This window comes from Takifugu flavidus, chromosome 1 (assembly GCF_003711565.1).
Source record: "Takifugu flavidus isolate HTHZ2018 chromosome 1, ASM371156v2, whole genome shotgun sequence".
In the NCBI taxonomy this organism is placed as follows: Eukaryota; Metazoa; Chordata; class Actinopteri; order Tetraodontiformes; family Tetraodontidae; genus Takifugu; species Takifugu flavidus.
In genome coordinates, this window is record NC_079520.1 from 2,230,459 (window position 1) to 2,252,988 (window position 22,530).

General features: G+C 51.6%; 1 protein-coding gene across 2 annotated transcripts in view; it reads right to left on the bottom strand.

Moving 5' to 3' along the window:
* The window catches only part of adcy5 (adenylate cyclase 5), a 28,338-nt gene extending 5,834 nt beyond the window's left edge, over positions 1–22,504 (bottom strand). Inside the window, exons 1-8 of one of the 2 annotated variants that reach the window (XM_057031275.1) lie at positions 20,608–22,504; positions 8,090–8,239; positions 7,853–7,974; positions 4,103–4,214; positions 3,391–3,518; positions 3,069–3,227; positions 2,851–2,992; positions 737–874 (exon numbers count right to left, since the gene is read on the bottom strand). In XM_057031275.1, the coding sequence (XP_056887255.1) occupies positions 737–874; positions 2,851–2,992; positions 3,069–3,227; positions 3,391–3,518; positions 4,103–4,214; positions 7,853–7,974; positions 8,090–8,239; positions 20,608–21,537 (1,881 nt within the window). In that variant the 5' untranslated portion in view covers positions 21,538–22,504. The remainder of the gene's footprint in view (positions 1–736; positions 875–2,850; positions 2,993–3,068; positions 3,228–3,390; positions 3,519–4,102; positions 4,215–7,852; positions 7,975–8,089; positions 8,240–20,607) is intronic. The other variant, XM_057031267.1, reaches the window with a different exon arrangement.
* Between the last annotated feature and the right edge of the window lie 26 nt (positions 22,505–22,530).

Genomic DNA, 22,530 nt, shown 5'->3' on the forward strand with positions numbered 1-22,530 from the left:
GATCTATTACTCGATTAAATCTGTTTTGTCTCCACATTTCTATGTTTATTATGTCTGACAACACAGGATGTGACTTAAAAATATAAACTATAAAATATTTGACTTTTCTCCAAGATAAGCACTCATTTTTATCCGGTTATCAAACACCGCAAATCATCTGTTCTGGAACAGAACCGGGTTTTTCTCCACAAGTGTTGCTACATATTATTACTTTAGATTTTTATCAACCTTTCAGTGTCCCAGCATTGATTCTGATCCAAAGTGTTGTGAAAGTAAACTCTGCAGACCTTGGAAACAAAGTCAGAGCCGCGTGCGCGCGCGCGTGCGCGACCTGGGCATCCGTGTTTGTGTAACAGCCTCACACGGCGAGGGTGTGTGACGAGTGTGTGTGACAGGTGTGGGTGAATCCATTCAGGGTCTGAGTCAGCGTCTGTGGGGGTGTTCAGAGCATCACCAGTGAATCCTGAAGCGCTCTCATCAGCGCGTCCTCTCATTTCAGCCTTTTGCTTTTGCTAATCAGGTTCAGGCCAGGAGAGGTCGGTGTTGACAAGAGGCTTTTCTCTCGCTGTTGCTGGATTCTCTGAACCGCCCACGAGTTCCCCGCCGTCGTCTCCCTGAGTCTTTCTTCTGTGAGCTTCCCCGAGCTCAAGCACAGAAATCATTTATTAGCTATATCCCACCTGCTCGCCGGCGGCGGGATAATCCCTCTAAGACTCGGGACTTAGACGCTACTCACCATCCGCTTCATCTCCTTGGAGATCTGGTTGCCCCCCAGGTGGTTGTAGAAGGGCCGGTCGGTCCAGTGGCCGCTGTTGTGGGTGACAGAATTGGTCCTCTGTCGATTCATTTTGGCAATCATGGCCTTTTCTTCTTTCTGTTGGAATCAAAGACAGAAGAGTTTAAAACGGCTTCTTCCACAGGTGAAGCGCCGGATGCTGAACCTTCAGACTGGGATTAAAGCAGGTTTCTGACACGGTAGAACATGTAAAAGGTTTGGTGGGCTGTGATGTCCTCCCTCAATTTGGTTCTTCTACAGCTGCAATTTAGAGGCGTGTGTCTATTTTGTGGAACCCAACAGGGCTCTGTCCTGGGCCCAACTGGGCTCTGTCCTGGGCCCAACAGGGCTCTGTCCTGGGCCCAACTGGGCTCTGTCCTGGGCCCAACTGGGCTCTGTCCTGGGCCCAACAGGGCTCTGTCCTGGGACTAACAGGGCTCTGTCCTGGACCCAACAGGGCTCTGTCCTGGGCCCAACTGGGCTCTGTCCTGGGACTAACAGGGCTCTGTCCTGGGCCCAACAGGGCTCTGTCCTGGGACCAACAGGGCTCTCTCCTGGGCCCGACTGGGCTCTGTCCTGGGCCCAACAGGGTTCTCTCCTGGGCCCAACTGGGCTCTGTCCTGGGCCCGACAGGGCTCTGTCCTGGGCCCGACAGGGCTCTGCCCTGGGCCCAACAGGGCTCTGTCCTGGGACTAACAGGGCTCTGTCCTGGACCAACAGGGCTCTGTCCTGGGCCCAACTGGGCTCTGTCCTGGGACTAACAGGGCTCTGTCCTGGGCCCAACAGGGCTCTGTCCTGGGACCAACAGGGCTCTCTCCTGGGCCCGACTGGGCTCTGTCCTGGGCCCAACAGGGTTCTCTCCTGGGCCCAACTGGGCTCTGTCCTGGGCCCGACAGGGCTCTGTCCTGGGGCCAACAGGGCTCTGTCCTGGGGCCAACAGGGCTCTCTCCTGGGCCCAACTGGGCTCTGTCCTGGGCCCGACAGGGCTCTGTCCTGGGCCCGACAGGGCTCTGTCCTGGGCCCGACAGGGCTCTCTCCTGGGCCCAACTGGGCTCTGTCCTGGACCCAACTGGGCTCTGTCCTGGCCCCAACTGGGCTCTGTCCTGGGCCCAACAGCAGCCCCAAACAGCCACAGCATAGAAACAAAGTCCAAGGTTTCCTTTACTTTTATTCTCAACAGCTGCTCAGGGAGGTTCATGAAGGGCAGCAGAACGTCACGACTCCAACCACCACTCTGTTGACCTTCGGACAAGTTCAGCCGCTCGGCCCTGATCCTTGAGCGTGGAAGGCTGAAGTTCCCCCGACGGGGGTCTATTAACTCTCCCTCCCACGAGACCGAAGTCAAACACAGAGACAGCGTTTGAAAAGAAAACCCTGAAAATTCTCCCACACTGAAATCTCTCAACGTCAGAACCTTTCAAAGCAGCAGAAAGAGAGAGAAGAATTTGCTTTGCTGGAATCCGTTAGTGTTGTTTCGGCACTTCTGTTCTCTTTTATTGAACTTTCATTGTATTTTAAAGCCCTTCCTGATGACTGGAATCATCATTATTGCGATGTTTTAAAAGTATCTCAACTCTGACCATCACATTGCTAATGGTGAACGCACAGATGTGCTCTGTCTATCTGCTGCTCGCCGTTTCCTCCTCAGCCCTTCATTAGCTGATGGTCACCAGGTCCGTCTGTGTCAACACCCTGTATTAAAAGAGATAACATCAGTCGCACTCAGGTGGCGCGCTCAAAGACAGGTTCGTCCGTAAGTGATCCGACCAAAAGGGGAAATATAAAAGGCAACGCGACTGAAGGGTGCACAATGGCCACTCTGTTAGCGCGTTAGCGGAAGAGTCTCCTTCACATGACGCGTTATTTTTAGCTTCATCTTGTGATGCTGCTGGAGAACAAGAACTGGCTGGAGGCTGAAGGAGATGATGTAGAGTTCAACCACAACACTATGACTATATCTCATCCCGTGTCCGCGCTACGTGCGAGGAGCGATGCTAGTTTTGGGACCACACCCCCTACTGGCCGCAGACGGAAACACACCAATTCGCATAAATGGAGCCACGAATTGACCGTACCCTCTTCTGACTGCAGCCAACGATGAGGTAGGTTTCTATGTTGTGCTTCTTCAGGTAGGCGTTCCGGTCCCCCCCTGCCCCCGCCTCCACGTCGTAGTCGCCGTTCAGATAGTTGAGAGTCGCCTTGGTGATGTGGATGCGTCTGAAAGGGCGAAGTCGGGCGGTCAAGTGTCGCAGCGCCTCCAGTGAGCTGGTCCCCAGCCAGTGGAATTACCTACCCAGCCTGCCCCCCCGCCTCCATCTGATTGGCCAGTGTGACGTCGTTGGACCACACATCAAACTGCCACTTCCTGAGTCCCAGCACGCCGCAGTGCACCCTGCCGCTGTGGATGCCCACTCGCATGTTCACGTTCACGCCCGTCACCTCCCGCACCAACCTGCAGCAACAATAACAACAACATTCTTTAAAAATCAGCATCTTCGCATTCTTTTTTTTTGGAAATCACCTGTATTATTGATAAAGCACCCAGGACCGTTCCCACCAATACCGTATTGCACGTTTCACCATTATCTGGTCACATGAGCCTGAGGGCGACTTACGAAATGGCCTCGATCATGTCCAGGCCCATCTCTACGCAGCAGTGGGCGTGGTCAGCTCTGGCCTCGGGCAGCCCGGACACGCAGTAGTAGCAGTCCCCCAGGATCTTGATCCTCAGACAGTGGTTTTCCTGTCAGGAACCATCACACATCGGTTACCTGCAGCACCAGCTGGGTGGGGCCACCCGCTGGGTGGGGCCACCCGCTGGCCCCACCCACTGCTACAAACAGACGCAGCAGCTCGGAATAATTCCCAGGAAAAGACAGGCGGTAAAAGAAACTTTCAGTCATATTCAAAATATACTGCACAGGGACAAGCTGGGAAGTGTGTATGTGTGTGTGTGTGTGTGTGTGGTGTGTGTGTGTGTAGGCACAGGCAACATCTGGCACAGACGCAAGCGTCAACAGCATCATTTCTGCCCCTCGTCTCCGCTCATGAATATTGATCGGCGCTCCGTCCAGCTTTCACGGACGACGAACCGTCACGAGGGGACAAAGGAAACGCCGATAAATATTCACGGGCTTCATGCGGCCGCTGCTCGCTCGTCGCACACGTGCGTAAATAAACAGCAGTTCCATGAAATACACTGCGATAGTATTCAAAACAGACAAATAGAATTTAGAATCATATGCCTCTAGATCGTCTGTGTCGGGGTTTCATGGTTAAAATGATGCTGATGATGGCGGAGAAGCGCGGCGGATCGGGCGTCCTTACCGCTGCCAGCTTGTCAAAGCGAGCGAAGAGCTCGTTGAGGGTCATCACCAACTCCTGCGCCGTGCACTGGGACGCCAGACTGGTGAAACCCTCGATGTCTGCAAACAGGATGCTGCGGACACACAAAGACACAACTGGAGATTTGACTTTCCAGCCTCGCCGACTCCCCTCCTCACCGGGTTCTGAGCCCCCGGACCTGGCCCGACACTTCTGGTGGGACTCTGGGCTTCCCGGGTCGCCCGACCGGAAGAGAATACGTCAACAGGAAGAGTCTCGTCGGAGAGAGAAGCACGAGCTCGGCCTCGCCGTGTCTGGGCGGAAGGTAAAATCTGCTCAGATCTCGCGATCCGGGCTGGCTTAATTAAAAATATCTGGACTTGGCTCGTCCTGAATGGTCCAAGTGTTCTTGGAAGCCACAGCCTGTTCTTCTTTCTTCAATGGGCATATTTATTCCCCATCAGGCATTTGCTGCTGGGTTAAACATGGGATGGATCCAGTCTAACCAGTTCTCGTGTGTGGTTTTTTTTTTTGTTGTGCTGCTTATCCGAACCTCATCTTTCTCAGAACTGCGACAGTCCCTCACCTAAAGTCACCCCCGGAGTCTCGCTCGCCGCTACTCGGCCCTGATCCACCCCCTCGGTCGCCAGTAACAGACATAAAATCGAGTTTCCAGCACGCCGATTTGACATCAAAGGCAGCCTCGGATGCCGACTGAATAGATGGCTGTGTTTGTTCGGGCAAAAAAGGGGGGAATCTTCAGCTGATCCCAGTCAGCTGAGGCGGGATTCAAGGTCGTCATCGTAATCTGAATACAGTCCTTGAGCTCGCCGATTATTCATGCCGACGTTAGCGCCTCTCTCGCGGTCGCAGATCCTCTGGAGCACGTGTTCGTGGGTCATTATCCGATTCATTCATCGATGCCGTTCTGCTCCCGACCCTTCCAGCAGATTATCCGTCAGAGCACCGTCATGTGGCTCACACACCGCCTCGGTTTCAAACTACAGATGGGAGGAGGGAGCGAGCGGGGCAGCTTCTGCGGCGCCACAGTCCGGGCCCCTCTAAAGGCAAACATAACCACAGCCCGAGTTCTGCTGTTGTATCAGACCCAGGTTCACACCGGAGCCCCCGAAGGAGGAGGCTTCTGGAGGAACCCCGACCTGTCGGCAGCGTTTCCAGGACAGAATCTGAGCTCATCCACGTGACATTTATCCGTTAACTCTTGTCTAAGTAACAAAACATGACATTAAATGATTCATTCGGCCAACTGGCGTTGCTGATGTCGGACCGAACTTGCTGCAAACGTTTCTCCAACGATCCTTTGAGTCAGAACCCCCCCAGCAAAGACGAGGGAAAACTATAAATAACGGGCTTCAAACCAGAGAGGCTCACATGAACCTCACAGGGTGGCTGGGGGGACGCCTTAGCACACAGCAGTACAGCAGGAGTGGGCACAAACGTGCACTCTTCTCTTCATTTGGAATTTATTGTCTCTGGTTCCATCGTCTTTCCACAGATGTTTGCTCCCGTCAACAGCACTAAAATCCTCTCGTGAATCTGGCTGTCAAGGTGTCTAAATCTCTTCAATTAAGGGATTAAGAGTCTCTCTGGACTCCAGGTTTCTGAGGAGAATCGATTGTTTTCTGGGAAATGTTGCTGGGGAGGTCGAGCGAAACCTCACGCTTGAGCTCTGAGACAGAGGCGTGAGAAGACTCAGCAACAGGCGAGGAGGAGGAAGGTGAACAACACATCGTCTCCTTCGTCCGCACACTTGGGATCAGCTTTATAAAGCCAAACAAATCACGGCCGACACTTCCTATGATCTATTTGTCAGCTCCAGGCTCCCGTAGAAACATGGAGGAGCGGAGGAACCTGTCGGTGTGCAACTTCCTCTCGATTTTGGGGGGATTTGATATTTATTCTGGGCCCTGCCCCCCTCAGAAGCAGCGCTGCTGCACCAGCAGAACCAAAACATTGTTTCTCTCAATCATTTAATCAGATGTTTCCGTTTCCCTTCCCTACATCGTGGATCATTCCATCCGCCCAACTCACTCAAGCTGGACCCTTTTTAAACATCTCCACACATGAACCTGAGCTGATACATATAGCGCACGTTTGCTGCACACCTGTGTGTTGCCGCCTGAACCAGATCAGCACCGGCTCCAACAATGTTAGTAGGGCGACCTTACGCAACACACGCCAACCACATGGGTTTGCCTCAGTTCTGGTCCAAAATGAGAGCGAAAAGTGAAGCCACCTCATTCTGGCTAATTGAGGCACTTTTCTTTATGTTTTCCTCTTCAAGGAGCTGCCGGCCCACCGTAACAGCAGCGGTCGCCGTGCAACCGGACCGGCAGGATCGGCGCCACGGAGGAGGAGAGACATGTGGTTCCAGTCCAAACGTGTCTGGAACTGGCACTGCAGCCTTCAGCCGTGGAACATCTGATTTCAGCTGCTCGGGACAGTGAAACAAGAACAGCAGATCAACCCAAATGACCACAGAGCCCCGTTCACAGCCTCACCCCCCCCACCCCCGCCCCCCCCGAGCTGTCACTTCTCTTCCTGTTGTTACTCGGCCTCTCAGCGGAGCCCCAATTACCAAAAAGCTCTGACAGGCCGGGTCGCACCTGGTTAGCAGCTCATTAACCGCGCACTCGTGATGAAGGAGGACAGAATCCAGTCAAGCTTAGCAGACGCTGCAGTGGCGCCGCCTCAACCCCACAGAGGTCAAGATGGTCCAGGGCGCTCCGGTAACGTCTCGAACAAAGTTTAACGATCTGGGTTGGAAGCCAAAAACTTAGGAATAGTCCGAACCTCAGCCGAGCTGGTCCGCCTGATGTTGTCACGTGTTTTAACTCTTTTGAACTCTTTTGAATGATCATTTCAGCGGCGGTGAAAAGGCCTTTGTGTGGAACATCGGCGAGGATTCGACTGGGTGATCCGATCCTCGAGGGCTCGGAGGGACATATCAAAGTAAGAAACCGTCTCAACAGAAACTATTATGCACCCAGACTTAAGCTTTCACCTGACTATGACAGCCACGGGTCATAAAACACACACACACACCACACACACACACACGTCTGCGTGGATCCAGCAGTGTTTGATTCCTCCACAAGGAGGGGCCAAATCGTCAGTGAGTTGCACTGGTTAAATTCTGTCCTAATCATATTTATGCTGCCTCGATTTACAACGAAGGCGTCTCTTGATGGACTAAATCCAGTCGTTTTACTCTCCATGAGTCAACGATCCAGGATTCGTCCCCAGAGAGAAACAGCCTCTGTCCTGTCTTTTCTCCTCTGCCTCCATCTAAAACTACACCTGCAACCATCCATCGCTTCACGTCAGAGCAGAGGTTTGACTTTCCCGCCATATTTGACTTTTGCTGGGAGTGACGGTAGACACAACACTGACAATCCCTTTAGCCCAGCGTCATGGCAACGCCGGCACTTCTCCCTCCTCTTCTGCCTTCATCTGTGGGTGGCCTGCACCATTCAGGCCTAATCTGGATTAAAACTGTCTAAAGCTGCAACAATCATCAAAATGAGATATTAAAGGCTGATCAAACATATTGCTGCAGGCTGATGTATAGGAAATGGCAGATTACTGGTGAGGGAGCCTTTAGTGTTTGGTCGACCTGCAGAAACGGGGCAACGACGGCAGATTGAGGTGATTTTTGGTGGCGTTCGTCCCTTTAAGAACCGACGGAGATAAAAACCAAGCAGCGATCTCATTTCACACCTTCCGTCCTACCTGACGTTGTCGTGCTTCTGAATGTAAATCTTGTGAAACATCATGTCCTCCTGCTTGGCATTTATGTCCGCCTTCATCTCCATGGCAACGTGGCGCGGCAGCACCGAGAGCAGGAGACGTTCCTGCAACGAGCCGAGAGGGGAGTGAGTTTGGGGCGAACGCCGATACGTCAGGAAGAGGAGGAGGGATGAGGCGGAAAACCATCGTTTCCGAAGGTTTCGCCGCACTGGCGCTCACCTGCTGCTGGTTTTCTCTCTGCGAGTGGAGGCGGGCCTGGATGCATTCCCTGGTCTCCTGGAAGGCCTGCCTCTGGGAGCCCTCGGCGGGGTAATGAGTGCACACTCCCACGATGTTGGTGCAGGAGAAGATCAGCACGTTCGACACGATCTGGCGGAGACACAGCGGGACAGCGTTGGGACAGGCGTCCAGAGAAGCCTCAGACGTTCGCCAAAGGTCAATCAACAATCAACCCTTTTAACTTAATTATTGAGCAGGGGAGGCTGTAAGGACCTCAACATTTAGACATGACAAGCACGCGGTTCTGGGCTGATCAGCTGACCATCACCATGTTCTTGCCCTGGAGCCCGAACAACAGCACCGCCAAACTCTCACGGCTGATCGCTGATGGGAGCAGGAGACGCTCGAGGTGTCCGGCGCTCCGGGGACGCCGTCAGGTTCCCGGGTTCGCACCAAACCGCCTGTTGTGAATCCAGGGCAGCGCCGCTCCCAGACTGGACCAGAACGTGGAGGCCCACACGGGCCACCGCCAGTCATGCATTCTTTTCATAGCGCCATTTAATGGGCTAAATCGGGCCGCTGAATCACATTCACACCACAAGCTTCTCTGGCGCTGGAAAAAAAAAAACTGAACAGACACAGCGGATCTTTATCGAGCCCAAAACCCCTCAGCAGGGTTCCAACAGAACCAGCAGCTCACACTGAAGAGAGGAGTGGCAGGAGATGAGCAGCGTGGGGCGAAACCGGGGGAAATGGCTTCATTACATTCATCCAGCACACTGAAGCCGACTTCCTGTCGACAAGCACGCGGAGCAGAAACAAATGTCGTGCAGCGATCGGCGCCTGGAAATGCGACCCGGGTCACCGGTACATTAAAGGGACAGTTGGCTCCTTCAAGCTGCAGCCTAAATCCAAAGCATCTGTGACACGTTTAAGGTCAAGTGCTCCGAACACGAGTCTGACGGGGAAAAAAAGCAACATCACTAAACTAAATTTGTGGGACCGGTTGCATCAAACCGCTGTGATGACGATTTCAAAAGGACTAATTATCAGTCTGGAGGTACTGATGCACCCAGGAAACCTTCTGCTCACTTCCTGGTCACTGAACTCCTGAGAACGATGCAGATGTGACCGCAGAGGATGGCTGGACCGCACGATTCCCCGATCACATGACCGGTAGTTGCTCCATTCAGCAAACACAAAAAAGACCCCATCGTTCGGCGCCTGGATGAAGAAGTTGATTATTAGAGCTCACAAAGCGGCCCAGTTAGCATGTTGAAGACAGACGGCTGGAGGAAATGGCCTCAGAGAATCAGAGGGTTCAGTGGCAGAAAGGACGATCCCCTCCAGAGGTTCTGGGGGGGTCAGCTCCTGTGAATAATGCTGGATATTATATTTAAAAAAGGAGTGTGAGGCATGTGAGCAGCAGAGAGAGAGAACAAACCTGTCCAAACAAAAACAGTCATTTTCTGCTTCCCGCGCCGCCGCTCACGTAGCACCCCACTCTCCCGCTACCACGGAAACGGCGTGCATCGGATTAAGACTCTCAACAGGTCAATACGAATATTGCCCAGAACTGGTACCAGTCTATTAATACTGCCGGGCCTCGGCCGGGCCTTATTAGGAAACCTGTGTGTTTTTTCTCACCGTGGAGGAAAAGTAGGAAAAACACACTCCCACGTTTCCCAGAGATCATCGTCAGGGCAACCACACAGAAATCTGCGCTAGATGTTTCTCTCTTAACGCTAGGCCAAATTTGTGCACAGGACCGAGAACCCGCTTTGAATAAAAAAGATCCTTACGTGCATCAGGGATTCCCTTCGGTGCATCGCCGCAACCGATTAGAACAATAAAGTTTTAAATCTTAAGAGCCTCAACCTGAAGGCGTTTGCAGCTACGGTGAAGTTGATGATTGTTAGCTTCCCCCCCCCACTCACATGGCGTCTCTGATCGCCGCTATTAACCCGCCGCCATCATGCATGCCAGCACGGACTCAACTAGGACGCCCCTCGGCACTTCCAAGATTACAAATTCCTGGAGCGAACGGCCAAAGCCGAGGTTTATTTTAAGCAAAATAAACCGTCCGCGTCCAAGTTTTTCTTTGAGTTTCGATTAGAAATTCGTGGCGATCCATTACCCCCTTAGTTAGCACACTGGGGCACATTGTGTGGCGTGGGGATCAATGCGTGTCATGTGCTTAATGCTGATTACAGCGCGCGGCCCACGTCCAGCACGAGTGTGCGGGGCAGCGTACAAGAAGGGGAAAGTCTCTCACGTGAGGGCCAGCAGTGAATTATGGAGGGATTTCACCTGGAATGCTGCTGGCTGCTAAATGAAAGCTCTTGTTAGCAGGAATAAGAGCAAAGATCCAACCGTATGCGTGGAAGATGGGTTTCTGGAATGGCTGCAATACCTTTCTTATCACCGAGGCGATCCTGCGGTTATTAAAGTACCCTTTTAATTCTCCGACTGGGAGTTAAAGTGCATTTTAGGACAACTGAAGTCCTAATGAAGCCGACGAGGAAAGGCCAAAACCAACTGTGGCCCCAATCTAGCCCTAATTTACTGGGTTTGTCTGTACTACAGTATTTATCAGCATTCCTAATATCAAAAGATGGTGAAGTGACATTTCTGCCAGGTGGGGAACATGGACCTGGATCTCAAGGTTTCTCTTTTTTATCTTTTATAGTGCACAATGAAATCTAGTCAAATAAAACTGCCCTGATTCTGGGGGAGAGGCGATACCTGAATAAAGGAAACGAGGGGACAGGAAGCAACACTTGGGCTGCAGCAAAAGCTTTCAACTGACCCTGATGGCTCCCAGGAGCCCGGCGACTGAACCTCCCGGGGTCTGAAAGGTCGTTCCCTGACTCATCGCTTTGAAGACCAGCAACAAACGTGAAAAAGGCCGTCAAAAGAGAAGAGACATAAAGTGAACTGCTTCCCTCCTCAGGAGCTTTGAAAACTCTCCGAAGAACCAGGTCTCTATATTTAAAAGAGCCGGTAGGTCTGTGGGTCCCAACAGGAGAAAGAAACGACAACGGCAGAGACTCTGTGGATTTATTCAGAGCCCAGGAGGCTTTGTTCTTCTCCCTACGTGCAGCCGTAGAACCAGCACAGCTTTAAGAGACACTAGAAAACAAATATCCTGTCGCGGGCTCAGCGTGTTGTCAGAGTTGTCCTGAGCTTAGCGAGAGAACGGCTGGAGGAGACGGCCTCCCCGGGCAGCCCGAACGAGCCCAGCGCTCCAAATCCAGAACCCAACGCTGCAAATATTGTTTTTCCTCTCCAAAAACAGGAGATCGTCGACTCAGCTGCAGTACAAAACCACAGAATCGGCAAAGGATCGACCCAAACTGACCGCCAACATGATTACTCTGTGGATGGCATCAACCAAATGAGTGACCCCGGTGGGGACCTGTCCTGGTGAAACCCCCGTGAGGTCTCCAAAGATCACCAATGAAGTTTTACAGAGTTCAGAACATCCGGTTCGCTTGCAGTTGTGTTTCCAGGAGCCCGTCGTGATTTCAAAGTAAACAGAAGGAGGATGAGGAGGAAAGGGTCCAGCTCTGCCTCGTGTCCCGCTCCCTGCCAGCGAGGCTCCAGCTGGGCTCTAACCAAAGGAAACGTGCGCGCCGTCGGCTGTCCCACACACTTCCCTGCCGCCTCGGCTTGTTTCCACAGTTTTATCCACGCGGCTCTCGTGATGGTTCCCCTGTCTGTCCGTCTGTTGTGTTTGGGTGTCTGGTAGCCGGCGGCCATGACAGTTCTGTGTGAGAGATCAAACACACCCACGCTGGGATTTTCACAACAGCCGGCCAAAACAGACTGGAGGCCTTTAAAGGCTGCGGGACCCAGCCCGAACCCTGAGCACCGCTGGCCACAACAATCAGAGCGTCCCCCGAACCTGTCCTATCGCCATGGCGCCCAGCACCTTTATGGCGTGTCAACACAAATATGCCGTGACATCATCGAAACAACTGCCATCCTCTGTTGATAGTCCGTATCTGTAACGTGTCTTTTATTAGCATAAAGAGCAATAAATGTCCAGAGGTTACTACAGCCCATCAAAACAGAGGAGGAAGCAGAGAAGCAACGGCCGCGGCGGTCAGACCCCGACCGGGGGGATCCCGTCTGCTGGGGGTCGGCCGGGCGAAGAGGTGTGACAGAAGAGGAGGAGGAAGAAAGAACAAGGAAAGATTATAGGGGGGGGGGGGGGGGGGGGGGGGGGGGGGGTTTAGCAGGAACTAAGACGTTTGTGATAATCAAGAGGAGCCTCTGAACTTATCACACAGTGTGTTGATTCTGTGACCTTCCTCGTGAACCAGCACTATTTTCTCTCCCGTTCAGGACTGGGTGAACTTCTCTCCTGGAATGTCCGTGTTCTATCTGATAATATATCATCAGCCGGGCCGAGAAGAGCGTAACAACACTGAGCCATATTGTTTTGCTTCAGATGGCCATGAATTATTGGTAAAAAACTCCATCCAGGGCCCGTGTGGAAGGTTACGCTTTTCATTATTCATCAATAAATATCAATTAAACGCCTGAAGCTTGCAGCCAAAACAGGCAGCAGAGGCTTCTTACAGTAATGGAACAAACAGGGTCAATCAGGCCTCTTTTAGCCACCTTTAGAGGTAAGAATTCCCTTTTTGTGATGTCTCCTAAAGCTCGATGCGTTAATAGTGACCGTTGTGCTGCTAAAGGGTAAATGAGAGCGCTGCTCTAAGTTCCTGGAGGTGATCCTTACATCTGTTAGGTTAAACTCTGAGGAAAGCAGCTTATTAGCAATTTAAAGTCCTCTCTGCTGTCCCCTGCAAAAGAAGAGCCGTGGGTTCACATTTTCCACCTCCAATTTAGCAGCTTTAACTAGTTTGTCCTTGTTTCTCAGTGGAATAATGTGAACTTTAGGTTCTATGAGTCGAGCTGTGAATAAGAACTCTCAGCTAGCGATGCTACGTCCTCCGCTACGCTACTGTCTGGACATCCAACGAGAAAATCGACTCGTTTGAGACGCCACCGCGACAGAGTCCTCTCTGCTGCCGCCTCACTTCCCTTCCCTTCCTTCGCCTGAGAGGTTTTTATTTATATATTTAGAAAGAGCGACAGACAGAATTCAACCCAAACTCGCCAGGCGTCTTTGCACCTTTGGATCTAAATTCCTGACGCCGTCGCGCTGCCCCAGGGGTTCTGCTTCGGTGGCTACAAACACTGGAAACCCGATTTAGTCCACGGGCACAACGGGATGATGACGGGATCGGCTCATTCTTGACCTGCGGCTGGTGAGCAGTCGTATCTTCCCGCTCCACGTTGAGAAAGCCTCCATATAAGGCCAGGTGGGGAGACTGGGAGCCTTATCACACCCCGTTACCGTGGTGCCTCGCAGTCAAAACACATGTGGGAGAGACATCTGAGGACGGAGACTCTTTCCTCGACAGGCGGCCGCAGAATAATGATAACTTCAGCGCTGAAAGATGGTTCTTCCTGCCCGTTGTGCACCGTCTGTAATTTCAAAGCCATTTTTAGCACAATCTGAGCGGACCTTTCTAAATATAAATGAGAATAAACATATGCGGCGCAGACACACTTCAGTCTGCTCAACATGAACCCACTCAGTCAACAGTCTGTGTGACAGCCAGGAAATAGAGCCCGATTTAAATGCCATTAAAGATAAACATGCGTGATTCGCCCTCATCTGTTCCAAAATGTGGCTCTAAATGCCTTTTTTTTCCTTTTTTTACATGACTGCACCCTGTGTGGGACATTTGGGAAGCGAATGGTTCCTCTCCCCTGATAGAAGGGGTAATTGACAAAGGCCAAACATGCAGCCTCTGTCGTGCACTCGCTCCACCAGTGCAGCCCGCCATTCTGTCGCTCTCACAATGCCGCCACTATAAAGTGATAAAGGGGTCTGTGGGAGCGCGCACGAGCCGCGGAGCCAAGCACGCCGAATTTGTTTAATGTGTCGGGTCAGGGGCGCCTTCAAGAATCACGCCGAAAAATGCGCGCTGAAGTTAGCACACTCGACAAGACGCATTAAATTTCACAGCACAGATGAAGGCCTCGTGAATAATCCCATAATCAAGCAGCATTTTTCACACTAATGAGTCACCCTCGAACGTGTGAGTGAATCTTTTCTATGAGTAACAAAGAAAGCAGCATATTTTCTTCCAGTGGTCCCAATGACGGGACAATGGGTTCGCATTCATTACTGATGACAAAAGGTTTACCGTCCACAATTAGCATAATAGCACATAATGGGCTCAATGGCCTCTTCGTGGCACCTTGACAAAAGCAGCCTGTGAGGCACGCCATGTTACCGTGCAAGCAAGCGCAGCGTGCTCGCTGTAAATAAGGTTCAGTCGGCTCGGAGGTCTCCTCGCAGAGCTCCTAAATCAGAGAAAAGGCGTCTCTCCTCTGGAGAAGCAGCTCGCTCTCGGTCTTTGGGAGCCCGCTGCCATCTTTTCGCTGCTTATTTCCCACCCATCCTCTCTGGTGGATCATGAGTCTGCGATGAGAATTTCTTTTTCCTCGGATAGTTTCGTGGGCTGTTAACAGAAATGGAGTAAGAGCAGATTTCCCCACACCAGAACTGGTTTCTCAGAACGTTTTATCTCCGCTTCTGTCGCAGACTGTTGCTCATTACCTGTTTATTACCTTCACGTCACACAGGCGACCACTGACAGCTTTGACATATGGCATTTATTACTGCTCTTCGCGACACCAGCGCACCATAAATCACCAAACAAACCACGACTGAGAAGCAGAAACGCTAAAAATAGCCGATGTCCACTGCACCTGGGTGAATAAAAACTGTAATATTAGCTTGTGTCGCTGAGAGATGCCGTGAGGCACGATGAATAATATGGAAAAGCCAACCAGGGGTTGAGGCTCCAGCGGTTTCCCTGGCATCATGGACCGCTGGATTTACGCATGAGGGCATGGAGACACTCAGCATACACATATTCATGAGTTTACCAGGAGTTTTCACCCCTGTTCCATCCCCCTGTGAGCCGGTGAGATGACAGAGGAGAAATGAAAACCTCCTTGCAGTCAGCAGAAAGGAGCGCACACCTAATAAAAATGGATGTGGCACAAGGGAACACAGAAAAACAGAACCAGCTCCTGGTTTTAAGCTGGGTTACAGTAAATCTGGTGATTTACTCACTGCTATTTCCGAACCAGCGCGCTGTTCGTGCATTCAGAAACAAGCAGCTAAACTCTCCCCGAGACTGAAATCCTGGCGTGTGAGGTCACTTCGGCAGCAGACAACAGCCAGAAAAAAATTCCCAGGCTGCCACCGTGCTCACATAAACACTGGGAAAGGAGTGCCCCCGCACACGTGGACTGTTCTCAGACGCCAGGGTTCGACTCCGCACCAGAAAATAAGGAAATGTTCCAGAAACCGCTCCCCCTCAATAATATTTGATCGAAACGAGACAATAACGGAGGGGGCCCGGGGCCAAATCGACCCCTCCTTTAAAGAGACACATTGGTTCCGAGTGAGGGATAAACAGGGCGCGGCCCAGGCCTTCCCGCTCCTGAAGAGACCTCCCAGAAGAAAGATGGAACCCCTTGATGCAGGTCCTTCATGAGGGTTAAGGAGGGGATGTTAGTACAGAAGCTGTGTGACCTTCCCCAGAGCGGTGCCACAGCAGAACCACAGCAGCATCATTAATAAATGATATTAGCCCGTGGATTTGATTGATGGAGCCAGATCCAACACTCATCCTTCAGGCTTCTCATCCCGACTTTCCCCTCCTGCCGTTTCTGGGGGGCACTTGGAACGCTGCTGAATGAGTGGGAATTTTCATTTTTAATCTCGCAATACGGCCGCTCTGTGGACAATTCCAGTGGCATAAGACTAATAATAATATAGTAACGCCGAGCCTTTCATCAGAAAAGGTAAGCTCGGTCCTGACCGGGAGACTCCGAGGCCGGAGCACACGGGCGGGCTGAAAAGAAGCTATTTTTAAGGTGTTGAATGCGTGAGGATTATAAAACTAACCAGCGCGCTGCAGACATATGAAACAGCCACGCAGCGAGCACTTCAGCTCTAAAATGCTCGTCCCGGCCACTCAGGGAGCTGATAATGGGCCGCCGGGGCGGGCTGGTATAACGATGGTGCAGGTCCACATTACAAAATGGAAAAACAAACCTGTTAAAGTGTTTGTTAAAGCTCGCGGATAGAAAAAAAACAACTATTACAAAGGCCACAGAACTGAAAGGTGATCTGTTTACAATGCAAACAAGGATCCATTAATTCATGTGTTCAAAAAGATAAGAGGTGCTAATGTTTACGTTGGCACTTTATCAGGACAAAGCGCTATAAAACTGGACATTTCTGTACGTTGTGGACACAGGTCACATGACTGACACTGATGAGAATAATGACGGCGTCTCATTAAACCACAGGTGACCAGCGACTCCGCACGGGCAACAAAATAGAAGATGGAGTCTTGACAGAAGATTTAACAGCACGTTTGTGAGTTTTTGATCATTTTCTCCAATAATTGAAGCAGGTGTTCCACATTAGCCCGAATTTGAGGAGGTTGGATCGCTCTGAAGCTGGTAATTACGACCCTTAAACTGAGGGATGCGACCCAATCACCACTGTTGCAGCTCATCCGTGGTGCAAATCGTTGCCGAGATCGAGAGTTGTTGACGAGATCTGTTCGCCGACCGGCTTCCTCTGCATCTCTGTGGGGCTCGCCGTTCCCCATCAGAGACGTGTCATTTCCGTCTTCTAATGATTCAAGTTAATAACGGCGCGATGAGAAGAATCAGGAAAACTCAGCCGACAAAACGGCCTCTTTTAACGGCGCCATCAACAACGTCACATAAGGCCAGCGATGCTGCTTATGGCCTGCTGGACGTAGCCTCGGGCAGCACTTACACGCGTATTAAATGCATCATTCTCAAGCCGACGAGTGACATTTCGGGGACTAAAAGGACGCGAGCAAGCCGCAGCGGTTTGACTGAAACGGGGAAAAGACGAATGTGCGTCTGGTGACGTCATTTGTCGTCTGCAAGGCGGCCGCGATGATTCAATACGTGTTCCCATGGGTGAAAGAAAAGCCTGGGATGGTGAGTTATGGAGGAGCTACACACACATTTTCATTAGGGAAAGCCTGAACTTTGACCTCCCGACCAGCAGCATCCTCTGTGAAACCCCACCTGTGGCTGCTCCCGTTCTCAGGCGTAGTTAAAGAAAGAAGCACGCAGCTGTGACCGCGGCTAAATAACAAGAGACCGCAGCAATGGGAGCCACGCTAATGTTGAAGTCCTCTTTGTGGGACACTTCTTTCTGGTCCTATAGGACGTGCAGCTTATCCTGCGGGGGAGGGGGGCGGTTAGATCGTCTCCCGGGGTTATTAAAAACATGTCAGGCCCGGGAGAGAGGGGGTCGGAGGAGGCAGGTAAAAGAGACGAGGGGATGTTGTGGTCATCTGTTTTGAATTCCTACATATTACAGGAACCCAGGCGATTCAATTAGACAGGCAGAAGAAGCTGCAGTCTGGAATATGAAGGCAGGGCTTTCCAGCAGAACCAGAGCAAGCAGAACCAGAGCAAGCAGAACCAGGAAGCAGAACCAGAGCAAGCAGAACCAGAGCAAGCAGGACAATCGGAACATGGATCAACACCAAAGTCGGATTGATGTCAGCTGCATTTGTTCTCACATGCATGGTACACGTGCTCTTTAGGCTCACACCCAATAAGGATGAACTGTACGTTTGTTGGGATTATTTGCTGCTGCTGGCAATATCGATGAAGACCTGGGGGGGGGGGGTCACACCGTTAGCATCAAAGCTAACAGCTAAGGCAGATAGATGCTGGTGTCTGCTGCAGCCTAAACTGGTGCTGCAATTAAACCAAACTGATTTCCAACAGAGTTTGGTGGCGCTGAGCAGCCCAGAGGGAGCACGGGGAACGTCAGGATGAATAATTCACCCAAGCTGGGCTGACCTTCTTTCTGATAACGAACCTCATTACCGGTAAACAATCAGAAGTAAATATAGAATCAATGTAAAGCATCCTTTCACAAAATAAACCCGGGGTGCTCCACAAGCGTGTCGCGCTGAACATTTATGGAGAATCTACTTTAAACACAACTGCTGGATTTGGTAGATGTGTGTCACTCCGACACTGTTGATGGGAATTGAACGAAAAAAATAAAAAATGGGCACAGAGCATCTTAAAAGATAACCTTATATGATCAAAACAAGGCCTCTGTAATGAGCTGCATTATTACATTAGGTTTCCGAAGACTTGGGAAACACGAGAATATCCCTTTATATAAAGAAACGAGAGAATTATCTTGGGATGTCACATAAACAGCAGTGGACTAAAGGAGGGAGGAGCCCAGGCCCCACGTTAACAAGGGAGAACAGATATGCTAAAAACAACAGCGCAGCGAGGAAAGAACAACAAATACGGCAGCTCGTTCCCACACACTCACATCAGCACATTAGGCCGCAGCATGGCTTTGACAGAAAATACTAATAGATGCAGGGTCACATGCCACTCGCACAGAAAAGCCAAATCATCAGCGCAGCTCGCACGACTACATCCAAACACCAGCGTCCTGAAGGGGAGGAAACAAGGAAGGAGAAGGAAGGACATCCGTCAACGTGCCCTTTAATATCTATCATCAAGACTGTTGGTGGCCAAAATAATAGATAAGAAACTTTGGGTGCACAGGAAAACATGTCATGAAGAATTTTAACTCAATTTCACTGCAGATGGGCGCAAAATAATGCTTTAAAATGCGCATTTGATGCTGCATTTGGAGAGTTTGTGACTAAACATGGTGAAAACAAACATGTTTCTCTCATAAGCATGACCTGAATTATTAATGCAGCATAAAAACGCAAATATAACTCAACCCCTAATCAGGGGAAAAGGGCCAAATGAGGCTGCGAAGCTTTTACAGAGAACGTGAAAACAGCACAAAAGCTGCAGGTTTTTTTGTTTAATTCATTTTTAAACATGTGCTTCTTAATTAAAAGTCCTAAAGGATTATTTGTCTGGGATAGCTGCAAAATGCTTCCCAGATATTCCGAAACTGCTTCGTCCAAAACAGCTGAATGCTGTTTTAATAACAGCAGCCCAACAACACAATTAAAGGTACCTGTAAATAACAGAGGGAAATTAAACCCATTTGTGGCTCCACATTTACCGCCCAGAGTCCACTACTGGTGCTGTTAAAACGCTCCCCGAGGCGCTCGGATTTTATAAGGAACGCGTCGGCTCGGCAGCCCATTAACAGAACATCCCCGAAACGATCAACCCCAAAGCTCACGGGAGCCGGGACGGAGCCGGAGGGAGCTCGTTTTAGGCCTGAAAGCAAAACACACTTTCCCACTTTAATGCAGACTTCATTTCAGAAGAAGCCCTAATTATCCCTCAATATGTTGCACATCTTGGTGCAGGAGCTGCACTCCAGGCTCTGAAGGTCCGGCAGGTCACCTGACTTTCAGTCCAGGCGGACGGCCACCGTGCACCGTGCTCTCCCACCGCCTCACTACAGTCGCTGAACTACAGTCGCACGCTGCCGCTTCAGGAGCACAGGCTTAGAAACGGACCATCTGAGCGACGTTCTCAGCGCCCAGTTTGACATGAGAGCTCATCCGACCAGATTCCCTGATATTCTTCAAGGTTCACACTCTCACGTTGGACCAGGCGCCCAAGAACTCCAACCAACTCGGCTCTGACGCAAAACAATGTGACTTTGGATTGTGCTAAACTTGCCACTGCCTGGCAGCTGATACAGTTTCCGTGGCAACCAGAGGCGTATCCCGCAGCAAAGACGACAATGTCTATCAATCACAAGCTCGGCATGTTAAATGAGTGGTGAATTATATGAAACAAATGAATTTAAAACCACATTATTGTTGCAAATACTGAACTTTTGTAAGTCAAATCATTCAAACTTTGTCTGAAAACGAATGAAGGATGTTTTCCTGCATAAATGTCAGGTGAGTTCATCTCAACCGTGTCGTTAGACTAAAAAGCCTCAACATCAGTGTTAGGTAACATCCCAGAATGCCCAAAATGTGTCTTTGACCCCCCGCTGGTCTGAAAACGGATTGATTAGAGCAAATGTGAACTTCTCAGACGTGTGATACTTCAGAAGACGGGCAGCTGACCACATCTGAAGGCAGTTGTGACGTGTTCTGAAGGGCCAGGCCGGGCGGAAAGCCTGTCCCGCGGCTGCAGCTCCCTCCCCGGCCCCGCATCCTGTCCCATTACCCCGCTACTTTTGCAACTTTCACGCAGTGTGTGTGTGTGTGTGTGTGCGGAAGGGAGATTGTTGGGAACACACAAAAAGGTCCCCTTCCGTGAGGTGGCGGCTGACCCTCTGGAGAAAGTGTGCACGCCATTGCTGCGTGGTTCTTACATAAGCCTGCGCCCCCCCTGACATCCACCGTAGAACCCTTCACCGGTTGACTGGTGATGCGCATTCATCTCGAACTTCCGCCTCATGTTTAATAGTTGCGCCGCGTGTCTTTACGTACCTGCTTCCAGAAAAAGCTGTCTATGCCATTTATCATCCAAGAAACGGCCACGTGAACTGCGGAAAGTATAATTCCAGTGATGACGGCGGCGCGCATCCTGACAGGCAGCAGGGTGTAAATGACATGGATGAAGAACACCGTCCACCAAATTCCCTCCGAGGCACTTCTGGGCTCCACCAGCAGCACTCCTGTCACCTGGATCACCAGCACCAGCAGGATAACCACGTAACACACGATCCACATGTGGTCCTGGTGAAAAGCGTTCCTGTTGCACACCACCATGAGGACCAGTGTGAGGACGATGGCCCCGGAAAATACCACCACATAGGTCGTGTTCGCCGTCCCGCCGGAGCAGTGGAAGCCCAGCATGACCGTGAAGACCAGCACCAACACGGCCATGAGCATAGTCAAACTACTCTGGTTGAGACGGAAAAAGTAGCGCTGGTAGAGGCGCTCCAGCTTCTCTGACTGGAACTTCTTGGATTTGAAAATCTGCATGACGCCGATGCAGCACGCCACCAGGGAAAACTTTTCCTCCGACATGGCTTCCTCCTCGTCTGTCTTCGTTTTGGCTCTGCGCTCCTCCAGACCCAGCTCCACGGACTTGGGTCTCACCTCGCCGTCACCACGCTTCGGGGATGCGCGCTTTTGGTCCCGGTTCTCGTCGCCATGGTCCTGCCAAGCCGACCTAGACCTGAAGCTGACCCTGCTGACAGTCGTGGAGGCTCGCCCCGGCTGCCGGCGTTCCGGATCATCCTCGTCCCTCCACCGACTGTTAGTCCGGGTGAGCTTCTTGCGCGGAGATTTGGCAAAGTACGGGCACCCGTTGGCCACGGACTCAGACTCGCCCCAGGCTGATCTGATCTCGGTCCCGCCCCTCAACCCAGGCGCACCGACTCCGGGTGGGCTGACACTATTGGATCTGGACATTGTGGAAAACAGAAGGCAGCAGCAGAATGTGCCCACACAAACGCTTACAGAAGATTTTACAACGATTTAAACGTCCCGAGTTACATTTCTCAACACTCCGTCTCCAGCTTTTGACGGCAAATATCCATTCTTTAAAAAAAAAAAACTAATTTGGGTTCACTCAAAATAAGAGCGCGTGATTTGGGAGTCGGAAAAAACAATTGAACATGCGCAAAAGTCACAGGGGGCAGTTTTCACAAGAGAGGAGGGAACATTGGATCCAGGTGGATTTGGCCCCACATCATTGGGCCAATTAACTGGCGTCCGTGGAGAGTGCGCGGCAGAAGGCGCAAACGCAATTACGCAACTCGGGGACTCTCCAGAGAGCAAACCCATCAATTACGCCGCGAGCCCGTTATATCTCCGGACATGTCTCACGGTGTTCGAGGCGTGTGCGTGCGTGGGGGGGGAAACACGGTGATGTCAGCAGATGAAAAAGGCGAATTCCAGGTTCGCTGCGGCGGATGAACGCCGGGTCTGGCTGCGCCTTTGCTGGCCGAACGTTGCAGCCTGCGCCGCGGCGGAAGCCTCGCGTTCACGAAAAAGCATCATCACGATCCGCGCACGCCCGCGCTGATGAGAACGGAGGAGAAAAACTCAGCCGCTCCTCCTCGCCAGCGTCCTCCTCTGCGTCTGGCAACCGCAACGACCCGCTGGCCGGTCCATGGTGCTGCCTGGTTAATATTACATCACAGCCCGTGCGCGCCTAACCCCGGATCGATGTGCAACAGCTGTCCATCACTGCCCAAATCTCTGCCAACCGACTCCTGCTTGGACCTGCGGCCGCGCCGTGTACGCAGCGAATCCGTGGCCCGGCGCCGCGCACAGCGTTCACGCGGTTCCGGAGAGTCCCCCCGCAGCCTCGGACGGTCCGTTCGGCGTCGGTTTGGACCTCGGCATCACAACATATACGCCGCCAACTGCTGCCTCGGTTGCCATTCAACCAAGGGTGCT